Source organism: Falco punctatus (genome assembly GCF_963210335.1).
Source record: "Falco punctatus genome assembly, chromosome: 10".
Taxonomy (NCBI): domain Eukaryota; kingdom Metazoa; phylum Chordata; class Aves; order Falconiformes; family Falconidae; genus Falco; species Falco punctatus.
The window spans coordinates 20,801,045-20,815,092 of NC_137590.1; the positions used below are offsets into that span (position 1 = coordinate 20,801,045).

The following is a 14,048-nucleotide window of genomic DNA, read 5'->3' on the forward strand; positions in this document are numbered from 1 at the left end:
CAAATATATTTAAGGAACAAACATTCTATTACTGCCAACATGATAAATCTCATTTGCTTCAGACAGCTAGTTTCTTAACAACAGGACAATCACTGAACACCTTTCTGTGCTGAGCTGCTATAAAATGTGACTCAAAAATGCTATTGTCTTCCAGAATAATTACCACGAGGTTAGACAGATAAAAATCATTTGGGGAAAAAAAGCTAATGACTATGGACACAAATACAGACTAAACCAGTTAAATCTGAAGCACAGGCACCCAGCCAAATGGTATGATTTCTTGAGTGCACTGTAATTAATGGAGCTGAGAAAGTCCCTGATGCCTCCTAAGAGCTGCTCAGTATCTCAGGATCAGAACCACAGTAAGAAAGAAGCAGCTTCAGATACAGAAGTGAATATCTACATTAAAACACTTAGCATTTTAATTAGGAAAACTGGTAAGCAAAAATCAACAAAACAAAAGAAAAAACCCATAAAAGTTCACGATAATATTAGCAGTATGCTTGCACCCTACTAGTTCTCTGAGCTCTGTTCTAGATGGCTGGACATGGGGGTTTGCTTCTGGCACTCCCACAGGAGTAATTATTTCAAAGCCACTGAACAAATGGTACCAAACTAGCAGGCAGTCAGTAAACAGAAGAGAAAGAAACTTTAACAAATCTTCCTAATCTTGCTGCTATATCAGCTCAGGCAGTTATAATAACTAGCTTTCACATAGCTATATTCCTCACTGGCTTTCTAGAAATCAGTTACTCAAAGGATCTCAATAACTGCCAGCCTTCCCACAAGGCATGGCTTCCAAATCACCTTCGAATTGACTTCGTTGAAAAGAGTTTAAGTGACTAGTAAACATCACATGTTTTAGAAACCTGTGCTCTTTTTGCAATTAGTAAGGCCTCCAATGCAACCTCATGGCATGCTTTTCAAGTCCCAGCGACTGCAGCTTTTTCCCCCTGCACCGACAGGCTGGATATGGAACCTGATGTAAACCCCTGTGGCTTACTTTCATCTCTATACATTCCTGCTCTGGTTTGGTATCTTGTACTGAAACGACGAGGTTCTCTCTCTCTTACAGTGTCCTGGCTTGAACCCTGAGCATGATTTGAAATCATATTATGTGTCATAGGTGGGGACCTCCCATCTTGCAATGGATTTAAATATCTATGACTTGGCACAGACAAGCTTCCAGTTCACTGCAGCCACTTGCAAGCTTGATGGAAGGCAAGTCTTATTTTCACCAGAGGGACACAGTGAAAATTTTTTTTACATTATACCATACAAAAACATATATTTTATTTTATTTATCTATCTATATAAAATTATGTACGTGCCTTTAATTTGTGAATAATAGGTGGCAGATTCATTTTTTTAACACTCTGATCACAGGCCTTGTTGAGATGTTTTAATCTCAACTTTTAGATCCTGTAAATAAAACCAGCATAAATGTTTATCCTCTCTCACAGGAATTGCAGGCATATTGGTTGGATCAGTTAATTGCAATGTCTTTCTTTGAAATTAATACGGCTGTGCCTATTTCCACTAATCACACACTGGCAGTACTTCACACACATCATTTTTTTATATAGTCTAATGGTCTTTTAATAGAATATACTGGTTTCAGGGTACAGGTGAAAGGCGTTACAAGCTGTACTGTTCCTGTCTAAGAATGGAAAGAGCAAACTGTAATACAGACCCACGCGCTCGAGCTAGAGCATGTACCAGAACCTCCTGAACAATCTTAATTCTCTTGAAGTCTATACTGAGGTATAAAAATGTCACTGTCTGTATCAGTTATATTTCATCAGAACTGGAATTACCAGTGGGTCCAAACCACAGCATACTGTAAACGCACCAAACTGGGATTAATGTTCAGAGCAATTTAAGTCTCACTTCTGGATACGGCAACACCATCAATAAGCTGTGTTGTAATAGCGGATGTGTCATGAGTCCTGGCCAAGAAAAGTAAGGAACTTCACCTCACAGGGCATTAACACCACCACAGCCCATGCCGGTGAAGTGAATTAAATCAGTGCGTGAGGATGGCACTGCCAGAACTAAAATAAAATTCTGGAAGAGCTGAGCTTGCATAACCTTGACCAGAGCCAGGCTCCCAGGAGCAGCTCAGCATCTCCCAGAATTCGACCATCAGTTATCTTCCTTATCTTTAACTCTTTGAAATGGCTTCTTACATCCTCATCACGTTCCAGTTCCAGACCAGCCTCCACAAGGTTCCCTTCATACTCCTCCCTGCGAAACCTCTTGTCATCTTCATGGTAATCCACATGAGGTTCACTTTCCCCCATTTCCAGGTGCACTCCCTTCCCAGGAAGTGGCTGGTCCTGCTTGGTGCTTCGGGCACTTGAATCATTATGATGAACTCTCCTGGCGAGTGTCCTCCCTGCAGAGGACTTCTTGTAATGATAAACTAGGATGTAGTCTACTTTTCTCTTGCCATCTCTGAAGTAGAGTCCATATTTGCAGTCAGCATCTGGATTTTTGGATAGGGAATTTAATAACTGGAAGCAGGGAAGGGGGGTGCGGAGAGAAGGAGAGAGAAGAATAATGAGTACACATGCCAACACGGACACCAGACAGACCATATCCTTATAGCAAGGACTCCTTTTTGCCAGGAGCACACAATGACCTCTTCAAACAGCAAGCATACGGGTGGAGCATCCCCTTGCTACTCACTCAAAACAATTTTGCAAGTTAACACCTGCAATTTTACTGATAGCCAGCTGGGATTTTATTGGCCAGAAATAAATAGATAAAATGACTGGGATTTAATCTAATTACCAGCACACTAGTTTGTAAATCAGCTACTTGGTGGATTTGGTTTTCTCCTTTGGGGGTTAATCACCACTAAGATCATCTGTCCTTTTCCACCCAAGACATCTGCACTTCAATTCTGACAAGTAGATTAATATCATGTGGAAACATTTCTCACTTCTCTTATCTATCGTTGCAAGTTTATATCATCTGAGAAAGAGATCATCTTGGATACAGACTGAAGGGAGCCAGCTGGTCATGAAGCGCAGCCAAAAATGCAGATGGACTGTAGCCAGGGAAGTGGGTTCACTGCTTATTGAGTTCACCACTTTTTTTCCCCACTTATAAAACCTGTGTCACTTTGCAATCTGATGGTGACAAAGGCTTTACTCCCATCTTGAATTAATGCTGTGTAAGTTGCAAGAAATGTAAGGCTTAAAACACAATTCCATTTCCAAGCATTTATATGAAAACTGCACAGTGCAACTATAGAAACATAAAAAAGTACTAACAATTATTAATTTCTACTTCAATAGCACTTCTCATGCATAATTCACAATTCTACCCTTGGAGATGCACAGACTATTTAAAAAAAAAAAAAAAAAGAGAGAGAGAGAGAAAAAATTCACTAGTAACGTACATTTGTTTTTACAAAAAATACTCATGACAGGACTGGCCTTTCAGGGACCAAGGACATTTTCTGGCTTTTAGTTTCACAGAAGAACGTTAAGCCTCCATGTAGGGAAAAGGACTTCTGCTTCAATTGACCACAATTGGCCATCAGCTGCAAATCATACCAGTCAAAAGTCCTTTGGGCTGTGTACACCTTCTGTTTATTTCATACTTAAACCCATGAATGTTAAGTTATTTGGAAAGAGTTGGTTCTAAGACAGTCCAATTTTTAAACCCCAGATGAAAAGAGCAATTTCTGAGCTTACTGTACAGTATATGACAGCCAATATAGCCAAAACTTCATTGAAACCCACCCAGTGTTACACAAATTTGCATATTACTTTTATCATTGCTTTGGGGAGGGCAGGTTCCAGCCACTTTAACTATAAATCAATGCCTTTAAGGGACAGTCTGTTCTTCCCTTTTTGCCGTGGGGAGATTTTTACTCACATAACAAATTGAAGCAGCAAACCCCATCCTCCTGGGTTTGGAGAGGAGGAAGTGCACCGAAGAATTAATTAGACAAGCGTAATCAGATGAGTGCATAGCGATAACACACAGCAAGGAGGACTGGCACACAGCAAGAAGCCTGAGATGCCAGGCAGTATGTGGAACAGCTGTCTGCCGAGGTGGGGATGCCTGAACATTCATTGCTTTCCAAAGCCTGACTTGATCATGTCTGCCCAGGGCCAGCTTGGTTGCAGGTCTCCATCTCCTCAGTCCCTCGCAACTTTCTCCACGTGTGCCTTTGCTATCTGTTTCTCTCTCCTTTTCCTTCAGGTTTCCATCTCTCTTTTCCATTTAAGCTAACCCCTTTGCTCCAAATACATACATATATAATAAAATAATATAGCATTTGCTGCCTTCATGGAGTTTGCTATTTGTCCTATTCCCTCTTTGCCCTGCTCCACATCTGTCTTATTTAGCCATGAAAATAACACACTCATCGGGGCACAGGCTGCTCATAGTTATGCCATATCTAGATATTCCTACTTAGCTCTTAAGCAAAACTACAATATAGAAAACCACTAATAACTATTACTTTCTTCTTGCTTCACAATCAATAGCAGACACCTGTGAATTCAGAACATTTTTTTTTAAAAGCAAGCTGACAGTCTGCTTGTGGCAGACAGCTTGTTATGCAAATTTCTATAGAAACAAAATGTTCTGAAATAGTAAATAACTGGATTTTCAGGATATAATGCCTCTTCAAAGTAAATAGCTGTTGTAAACAAGATAAAAGAACACTAGGATTTCTTTTAAGATAACTAATCATATTTCATTTTTAAAGATATGTTGATCTTATTAATTAATTAAACATACATTTCTGAAAAACTGGGCTGAACTGACAGATGTTCAGCTACAGGCGGGGAGATAAAATAGGTGGAAGTCTCAGGCCCCAAAACTTCCTGCCTTCACTGGACTGACTTTACGAGGGACAGCAATTAGCTGGTCTGTTGTGGAGACTAATTAATAAAGAAAATGGGCATGACTGAAGATGGCTCTTGAAGATGACAGCAGTGAGTGCGCCAGCTGTTTCTGACTGCTTGGGGAGCTCAGGAGAGATCAGTACATCCTGACCACCGCTCCTCTTCTCCTGGAGCATGCCTTGGGTGGAGAAAAGTGGCATTGAAAATCCCTAGCGTCTGTCTCTTTGAGCCACTGCCATCAGGAAGTGCATGAGAAACTGAATGAGAGCTTCTTCACGTTTCTTTGAACTTTCCTGTTGAAAAGCTGACCCTTGTGGGGCTCGCTGATATTTTAGGAGAAGGTGCTGCACTGTGGATACTAAAGCCTCAATAAATTTCTTAATATATGACAATAGCTATATTTTACTGTGAAAAGGATATAGCAGAAAAACTCAAAGGAGCCTGTTGGTCCTAATTTAAATAAACAGATTATTTTAAGGACAGGGCATTAATGCTGAAAGGTACTCATTGGCCACATCCTTTCTCACAGTGCTGCCATGCTGAAATAAGAGAGCTGCATTGACTTAGCCCACGTGAAGCTCAAGTCCCTTCAGTTGCAAACAAGACAGAGAAAAGACATTTCAGTTTTACCACATCAGGAGGGATGTTTACACTCTGACAGAATCACTCCTCCATGCTCCATCCTAATTAAACCTAAGTACAACAATGGAGTATTGCTTTTTGTGGTACATCTTTCTCCAGTGAGATCTGATATATAGCCTGCTCCACCTCAATTCCTTTACCTGAATAAACTCCTTTTATGTGTTTATGATATAACCAACTCCTAATCCTGTTGGGTATTCATATTACCAACTTCCTTTAAAATCAGTGTTAAACAATTTAACCAAGGCACAATTAATGACACTGGAAATTCAACCTCTATTGTGTGCGACAGAATGTTAGTTTAATGTTACCCACATTAACAATAGCTTTTGCATGAAATTTTATACATTTTTTTCCTGTTCTAGTCTATACATTGAAAGAGATTTAAATGTTGCCACAGCCTTATTGTCAAATTCCTTACTCTGAGAATAGCCAATCCCTTTTTATGCTACAGGTTAAACAAGGATCCCTTGCTTCCCTTCTTCACATAAAAGAAAAAACCTCACTGAATTAGCATGTACTGTGGCTCGTGGCAACCCTCCTCAGCACCTCTGAAAAAGGGAGGTAGAGGATTTCAGAGCATCCTGGGAATGGAAAGAATGAGAAATAAGCTAAGCAGTAAAGTGCAGTACGCCAGTTATGAGACATCTGGCAAGTCCTTTACTCACTGTACTCTCATGTTGGTCATATCCTATATCCTCAATAGCTCGGATGTTGATAATGTGGATTCCCTTCTCCTCAGCAGGTAGACAGGAGTATTTCTTGTTCACCCTCATCACTGTCTCCTCTGGAGCCTCGTTGAGATCTTCTGGCAGAAAATCTACCCCATGAAACTCACTGTCTGCGTCTGAAAAGAAAAGGAACACTTTCATCAAGACACTTTAATCCCAACACTTGCTCCTCCCAGAGCCACCCAAAAGCTGGAACATATCCTGTTCCTGCCTTCTCCTGCCAATAAGCCCTTGTGCAGGGCTCCCACCCCTTCTCTGTGCCTCCCTTCTCAGCTTTCCCACAGCCCTCTTCAGCCCTACCTAGGCCTCCTCCTCCAGAGGAGTGCTCCGTTGACTTTGTTTCTGCACTGCTGTCACAGGATGTGTTTACTGTATGGTCTCATAGAATGATTACATTTCTTGGCAAGAGAAGGGAAAAAAAAGCAGGGGGGGAAGTCTGAGAATTAGCTGGTGAAAATAGCTGGCATGGTGTTTTCCCCCTTTCAGTAGGCATTTTCTCCTTCAACAAGCACTTGTTCATGCTGAAAAACTATGTAGTGGGTTTCTCCTCAAGTACCTATGTACTGCATCTGATTTACTGAACTGTTCTCATTGAAGCAGTCTTGAAATCTGAGGTTTCCTCTCTCTCAACCTGCCAGACATCTGTATTGTTTCCACTTATTATTTAAGTATAAAGATGGGCTAAAGGATTTAATGTAAAAATTTCACTGAAAACTAGAGCAACCAGATAACTGACAAAATGCAAACTAGTGTTTGCATATGTACATTTATGCAAGCAACAGAAGGAAAAGTTTTCCAATATTTTATTCATTTTGACATTGATGTAAAATATTGCAGTGCTATGCCCTTTTTTTAAACCACCCAGGAGTAGGATTTGCTTGTCTAAAGAGTGAAGGTAAAGCAAGAATATTAGAATTTAGCCTTGAATGGATACTAAATTAACTCCCACAAAAAAAATGAACAACAAAAACATGTAGAGGAGCACGCTTTAATAGCAGCTATATTACAAGAGTCTGCTGCTGCAACTAGTTCAACACTGTCTCTGGAGCACATGACAGCAGAAATTGTACAGAATTAGCCCATCAGGAAGAATATTTCCTGCTACCTACAGCTGCAACTAAGCTTATAATGAAGTGAGGATAAATACTGCATTTTAATTAGCTATGTTTTAACCTAAAAGCATGTTACTCCTTTTCACCAAACCACCAATCTGGATTTGGTTGAACTACAGGGATGATGTGGAAAGAAGAGACAGAGAAAACCTCATTCCCCAACAAGTGTGCAGGTGACGTGAAACTGAGGAGCATGGTTGATAAGCTGGAGGGTAAAGCTGCCACTTCAATGGGCCTTGACAGTCTGGAAAAGTGGGCTGAGAGCAGCCTCATGAAGCTCAACAAAGTCAAATATAAAGTCCTGCACCGGGACAGATTGCTCTCAAGCACAAGCACAAACTGGGCATGGACCTAACAGAAAGTAGCTCTGCAGAAAAGAAGCTGAGGGTCCTGGTGGACAACTTCAAAGCAAGTGACCATCTTGAGTGGTAGAGGATAGCTGCATACTGGACTCCATTAGTAAGAAAGCAGGTCTAGGGAAGTTATTTTCTCCTGTATTTGACACTTGCCAGACCAGAACCAGAGTGCTGTGCCCAGTTTTGGCTCCCCAGCCCAAGAAGTACATTGACAAACTTCAGCAGGTCTAGTGGAGGACCATCAGGGTGGTCATAGGGCTCAAGTGCACAAGGACAGGCTCAGATCTGTGCTTGTGCAGCCCAAAGAGAAAGCAATCAATGGGGTCCCATTCCTGCCTTCAACTACCTACTGGGGAGGTACAGATTTGGCAGAGAGATTCTTCTCATAAGTGCATAGCAAAAGGATGGGAGGCTACAGACACAAGTTGCAACAAAGAAAATTATGACCAGACATAAAAAGAATCTTAATTCTTTAACAACAAGGGTGATCACACGATGGGGAAAGGGTGCAGTGAAGCTACAAATCTCAATCCATCCCTGGTCAGAGCTCGACCGCACATGGCCCCAAGCGACCTGACCCAACTTTAATGTTGGGAGGGTACTGCTTGAACCTGCAATCCAGGTTCTTCGTGGTGACACACAGGAGTTAGCGTGGACAATCTGCAGCAGCAGAGGAGGAAGGTGTGGCCAGAGGCTTGGCAGATTTCTTGAGCTTATCTGAGTAAGATAAACATTAGTATGAAAGTCAGGCTTCTCTGGATCTCGCAGACCCCATGAGTTTGTGGATCTTAATTTCAGTTCCCATATCTGGGAAATCTGCTACCCCAAGCCACTCTCTACAAGCTGCCTGTATGTCTAGGAACTACAGCACTTGTTTACAGCATCATCTTTGCATAAAATCTGGGTAGCAAGTATCTTTACATATTTCATGTGCAGAGCATGCAACACCCACATCTCCACAGATCTGTGCTGCTGTTCTAGGCTTTTTCTTTAAAATTCTCAAACAGTTATCTCAGAAAAGATACCATACTTTTGATCTTGGGGCAGCATCCTCCAACTCGGTATACCACTTGACTATCAATTTGTAATTGTTAAAGAAGCTTTTTATGGGGTAATATAGAGATGCAGCCAAAAAATCAGCTGTCTCATGGGAGTGACTAGCATGTCTGTAACAATTCCCCATGCATATACGCTCTCTTTTCCCAACACACACACACACACTCCCTGAACACAAGGGAACTGACACAAATGCAATCAGCTGCAAAATCCTATGTACTCAAGCTTTTATTCTATAGTTGTAAAATACTCATATAATAATACAACAACTTCTGGAATTCCATAAGCATAACAACCCAAGTTTTTATTTGGAAGAATGCCTGAAACAACTTTCTAGAAATAATACCTTAAGCTGCAAAAGTCCTCTCTCTTTTTTTTCCTGCTTTCACACATATACTAAATACAACCTAGTTACTTCAGCAGATCAGAGAGGATATTAAAGTGAAGCACCTTTCACTGACTAGGAATCTGAATATTCTGTATATCTCATAATAGACCTGTGAACTGAAAAGGGCTAGTTTAGAAATTACAGATAGGATGGAATATGTTTAAAGCAAAAATCAGAAGCTTCATATAGTCCAAATGAGCTCCCTATGCTCTGCAGCTGCACTTCCGAGCAGCATTTGTTAAGTCCACAGTACAGAGCAAGGAGACCTGCTGAAATGACTCAGTACTATTGTGCAAGCCCAAACAATCACCCATCCGCAACCATATGTTTACATTTCTGTTTACACATCAGTAGCCTGGCAATATCGGAAAGAACAAATACTTCAGGTGAATGAAGTACAATGAATCATACAATTTTGGTTTATTATGACTACTGGAAAAGATGTGAAATGTGAGAACTTTATTGATACAATCTTAATTACAACAAGTCTGATTTCTGTATTTAAAGATGATGTCAGGATTTATATTAAATGAAGCCATCCAAACCACTTTGGTAATTACAAACGCATGAGGATTATAACTAGTTCACTTATGCTGATTTGGCAGAGGTTGAAGCATTCTTTTGCCGAACACAGAATGTCTTTTTATAGGCAATGGAGTATTTTAAAGTCTTAAAAACATTAATCTCTGTTTTGTCTTAATCATATTAAACAAGGACAAAAATTTAATCTCAAATTTAAGTTCAGAATTATTTATGTTAAGATAGTAGATGTAATATGAAGAGCACAAAGCACATTAATGTCCTAATTCAGCTAGAGTCACACCTTAATCTCTTTGTTGAAAGCTGAGTTTTGTGTAAATTGCTAGCTTTGCTGCCTTCTAACATTGACTAACCCACTCTTCCGTTTACTAACCAGAAAACACTGTAACAAAGACTTGAAGAAGCACTCAACATATTTCCACATAACCAGTCAGCTGGTAGTGTTCAGAAAGCCATGGATTTTGAGACAGCAGAAGTTCCTATTCCCAGAACACAGTCTCAGACACACCCGATGCTTCGTTTACACTTTATTATATATTGCTTTGTCATTTCCCAGTATTTGCTATGAATTGCAGAACACCCTGCCAAGTATAGAATATATAATGACATACTTTAAAGTATTCCTTGCCTGTCATTCTGTAAGGCCACAGAACGCTGAAAAGTGTTTGAAACCAATTTCAATCCCATCCATGAACCAGGTTTGAGAAAGCATTTGGTGAACGTCAATCATGTATAGAACTTCTACCTTCCTTAGCACAGATGCTGCCAGGTAATTCCCATATTTGCTGTTAATAACCCTGTAATTTTTGTAGTTGGTATAAAAGAACAGGCTTTTAGGCAGCACTTATGTCTAGGGACTACTCCATAGGGTACATGACCATACACGTATCTTAAAAGCTGACCCTTTTTTGTTACAAGTGAACTAACACGGGAAAGCAAGAAAAAGAAGACGTACATGTTTGCAGCAGCTCTCAAGCTACCTTTCTGCTCTCTGTGGGCTTTCCCAGAGATCTTGGGATGTTGTGGATTACACTGAGCCACCAGCTGCAATTCAGAGCATGGAGACACTACAATGACCTAGTGAACTGCAGTAAAGTTAGAGGTATGTTAGCCCATTCTGAAATTTCTAAGATGCATCAGGTACAGTGAGCTCTGTGCCACTTCCAGTACAAAATGAGCAAATGCTATATTAATCTGAAGTAGATATACTTAGATGAATCACAGAAATGAGAACATGAAGACAGAAACTGGTGAATGAAAAGATCAGCAGAGACAGTGCATTACAACAGTAAGGAGGGTCTGTGCATGTCACATGACTTTGACCAGTTACTTCTCCCCCTGAATTTCTAATGAGTCTCCTGCTCCAGACAATATGGGAAATAAGATTAAATTAATAAAAAACCTCCTCCAATTTGCAAACATCTGTTCCTTTGTTCAAACTTCAGTTGCAGCTGTAAAAGTCCTCAAACTCTTGCAAAAATTAACAATAAGTTTTCCACCACAGAAATTTGGCACATTACGCTGTAACCTTTATTCTGTTAGACAATGCTCTTCCATTGGACTTTGGTGACCAGGGGACCCAAAACTGAAAATCTCCTCTAGAAACGGGTTTATTTTCTGCACTACTAGCCTCAGACTTGATCCACCATGTTATTAATATTATAGTCATAATCACATACAGCCACTGAATTCTCAGGCAAAAAGTATTTTTTTCATTAAAATAAATGAAAAATTGCATTCACACAATGCAGTTTTTACAGAAGCATCCTGAGCTAGTTCTAAAATGAGCATCATCAAGTAAGTATGAGTATATATAAACAAACGAACAACTATTTCGCTTCTCAGCCCAAAACCAGTAACTTTGCTGAAGCTGGCTTCTCTTATCTCCCCTTGTTTTCTTTTTTAGGGAGTATGTTTAAGAAAGTGGTTAGAACAAAAAAGTCATATAGACATCTAAGTTAGCTGTCCCAGTTGTTCGCAACAACTAAGAAGCAGGAGAGTTACAAGACCATGTGATTTAAGAATTTTAAATGTCCACATTCTTATATTTTTGCCTTATATAAATTGTGATTGAATTCAGGACGAAAAATTAAGAATCAGACAGGGTAAGTTCCTGGAGTGAATTGTTTTAAAGGAGCCATAACACCAGTTCTTCACAAAAGCTTCTGAAATACTAGTGTATGGGGGTTAGATTCCATAAACTGAAAACATTTGTTCCATATGAATTAACAAATAAAAGTGCTGTGCACAGGTCCCAGAACTGGTAATGACCTACTGCAATAGGGAGGAAGCGTATTAAGGAAGTCATGCACACACACAAATATATATATGTTAGAATACACATATAAATATAGGTTGTATATATTGTTCATACTATTTCTGCAGAAGAAATGCTAATGTATGCAATATGTCAGATATTTTTTGGATTTGGGTTCTGTTTAAAAAAACCTTTGATGGATACTGAGAGAAAAATGCTTTAGCATGTTTTTGCTTACTGTATATTGCCCCCTAGCAGCAGAATCCTCCTTCAGCACAGTCTTACCCATTTTTTCCTGTATCTTCTAGGTTCAAAGCTACAGGTTAATCCTTCGGCTTAGGAGAGAGAAAAAATAATTCTCACAAGTGACTTCCTATCACTTCCTCCTCTTTCTTTGTTTTAGTTTTTTGGTTTGGTTGGTTTTTTTTCCCCCCCTCCTGATACACAAAAAGGTTGTCAGATTCGGAGCCCAAAATCCCCACTTCGTCCCTGGGAAAAATAAGGCAAGGCAAATGTCAAGGAAGCCTCATTATGCCACTCCACCAGTGCATCTCATTCCTGACCTATGGGTCATTCCTCCTGGCCCATGAAGCTCTGCTGTGGGAATGCCAGCGAGGATACCCGCCACTGGCAAAGAGGGGAGTTCTTTTTTGGGACACTGACACCTGTTTACGAGGCACTGGCCTGAGACCAACACCCCGGTCAGGAACCACAGTGCTCTTCAAAGAGCACTCGTACATGTCCTGAACTGTTGTTCTGTTCAAAATCCAGAAGTTAAGCACTGATTAGATCCACATTTGTGACCATTTGATTTAAATTTTCCCTCGCCTCTGCAGCTGTGAGCAGCCAGATGTTGCCTCTAGCTGCACTACTTCCGGAGATGCAGGAGGTTGCACTAATACCATTGACTGGCCTGGCAGGCAACGGTCTGCTGCAAAAGGCAACCAACCTACCCTTGGGCAAGACTAACGCTTTCAGGGATGTTGACACCTCTCCACCCGCCTGCAGAGAGGTGCTTCCCTGTCCCTTTCATCTTCTGTAGCACCACGCTCTGTAGGGCACCCTGGAACTCACTTATCTCCTTCGCTCTTGCATTTTTCTTAAAACTTGGCTGTAGCCTAGATCTGTACAGGGTATTACCTTAATGAAGCAAACAGCAGGTCACGATCCAGTCCATTAAAAAAAGAAAAAGATTGAACAATGAAACAAAACTTGGATTCCAAGGACAGTTTCCTTTACAGAATAGAAATACTTCAAAAGCAGGACAATCTTAATCTAGCTGATGCTGACAACTTTGTTAGCACTTCATACTACACTGAATCGCAGAGCCCATTCAGACACTGTGTGTCCAGTATTTGGGAAACTGAAAAACCAACTCCTGTCACGCAGGTGGAGAAAATCTCCTAGCAGGAATATTTGAAACATCAGCTTGCTTAGCTATATTTCTCAGTACTGACTTATCAACAGTGGGTCTCTAGAGTGGGGCTGTAGCTTTCCTGGAAGGCTGTCTACAGCTTTAAAGTTATTGATTTATTATCAGCAACATGTTAAAAGAAGCTTAGAAGAACACACAACTATGACATCATTTCTATTTCTGCCCTTCTATTTTTGTTTTTAAAGATTAATTTACCCTGTTTTCAGTATGTTCCTAGGCTTGAACACATCTAACCTGACACAAGCCTTGTGAAACTAAAAATGAAGAGCAGAATCACCTAAAAACTGTAATGTTGGGAAAATGAACATTTTGACTAAAATGGCATTTTCAATAACACATGAAGAACCTGCAAATATGAATTCTACCATAACAAGACCTGTGCTGCCTGTTTATTTAGACCCTGGGAAACCCCATATTTTATAAAAACACACAAAGCCTCCCTCACCCCCCAAGAAATTGCACGTTTTTCCCCCCGCAAGTACCAACAAGTACTTAATGGTCTATTAAGTAAATCTATTTCCAGACGTATTTCTAAAAAACTTAAACTAAGCACTCTTCTTCCACAGACACTGGAAAAATATTTCAGATTTGCTTCTGTGGCTATTCCACAAAAAGCAGCATTAAAGCCATGCTCAAGTCCACTGCAGATTGTTCTTTGCA

The 14,048-nt window shown here is 40.3% G+C and overlaps 1 protein-coding gene across 4 annotated transcripts in view; it reads right to left on the reverse strand.

Moving 5' to 3' along the window:
- The window catches only part of ANO1 (anoctamin 1), an 82,488-nt gene that overhangs the window by 41,064 nt on the left and 27,376 nt on the right, over nucleotides 1-14,048 (reverse strand). For all 4 annotated transcript variants that reach the window (XM_080404902.1, XM_080404901.1, XM_080404900.1 and 1 more), the window contains exons 2-3: nucleotides 6,182-6,360; nucleotides 2,190-2,516 (exon numbers count right to left, since the gene is read on the reverse strand). In XM_080404902.1, the coding sequence (XP_080261028.1) occupies nucleotides 2,190-2,516; nucleotides 6,182-6,360 (506 nt within the window). The remainder of the gene's footprint in view (nucleotides 1-2,189; nucleotides 2,517-6,181; nucleotides 6,361-14,048) is intronic.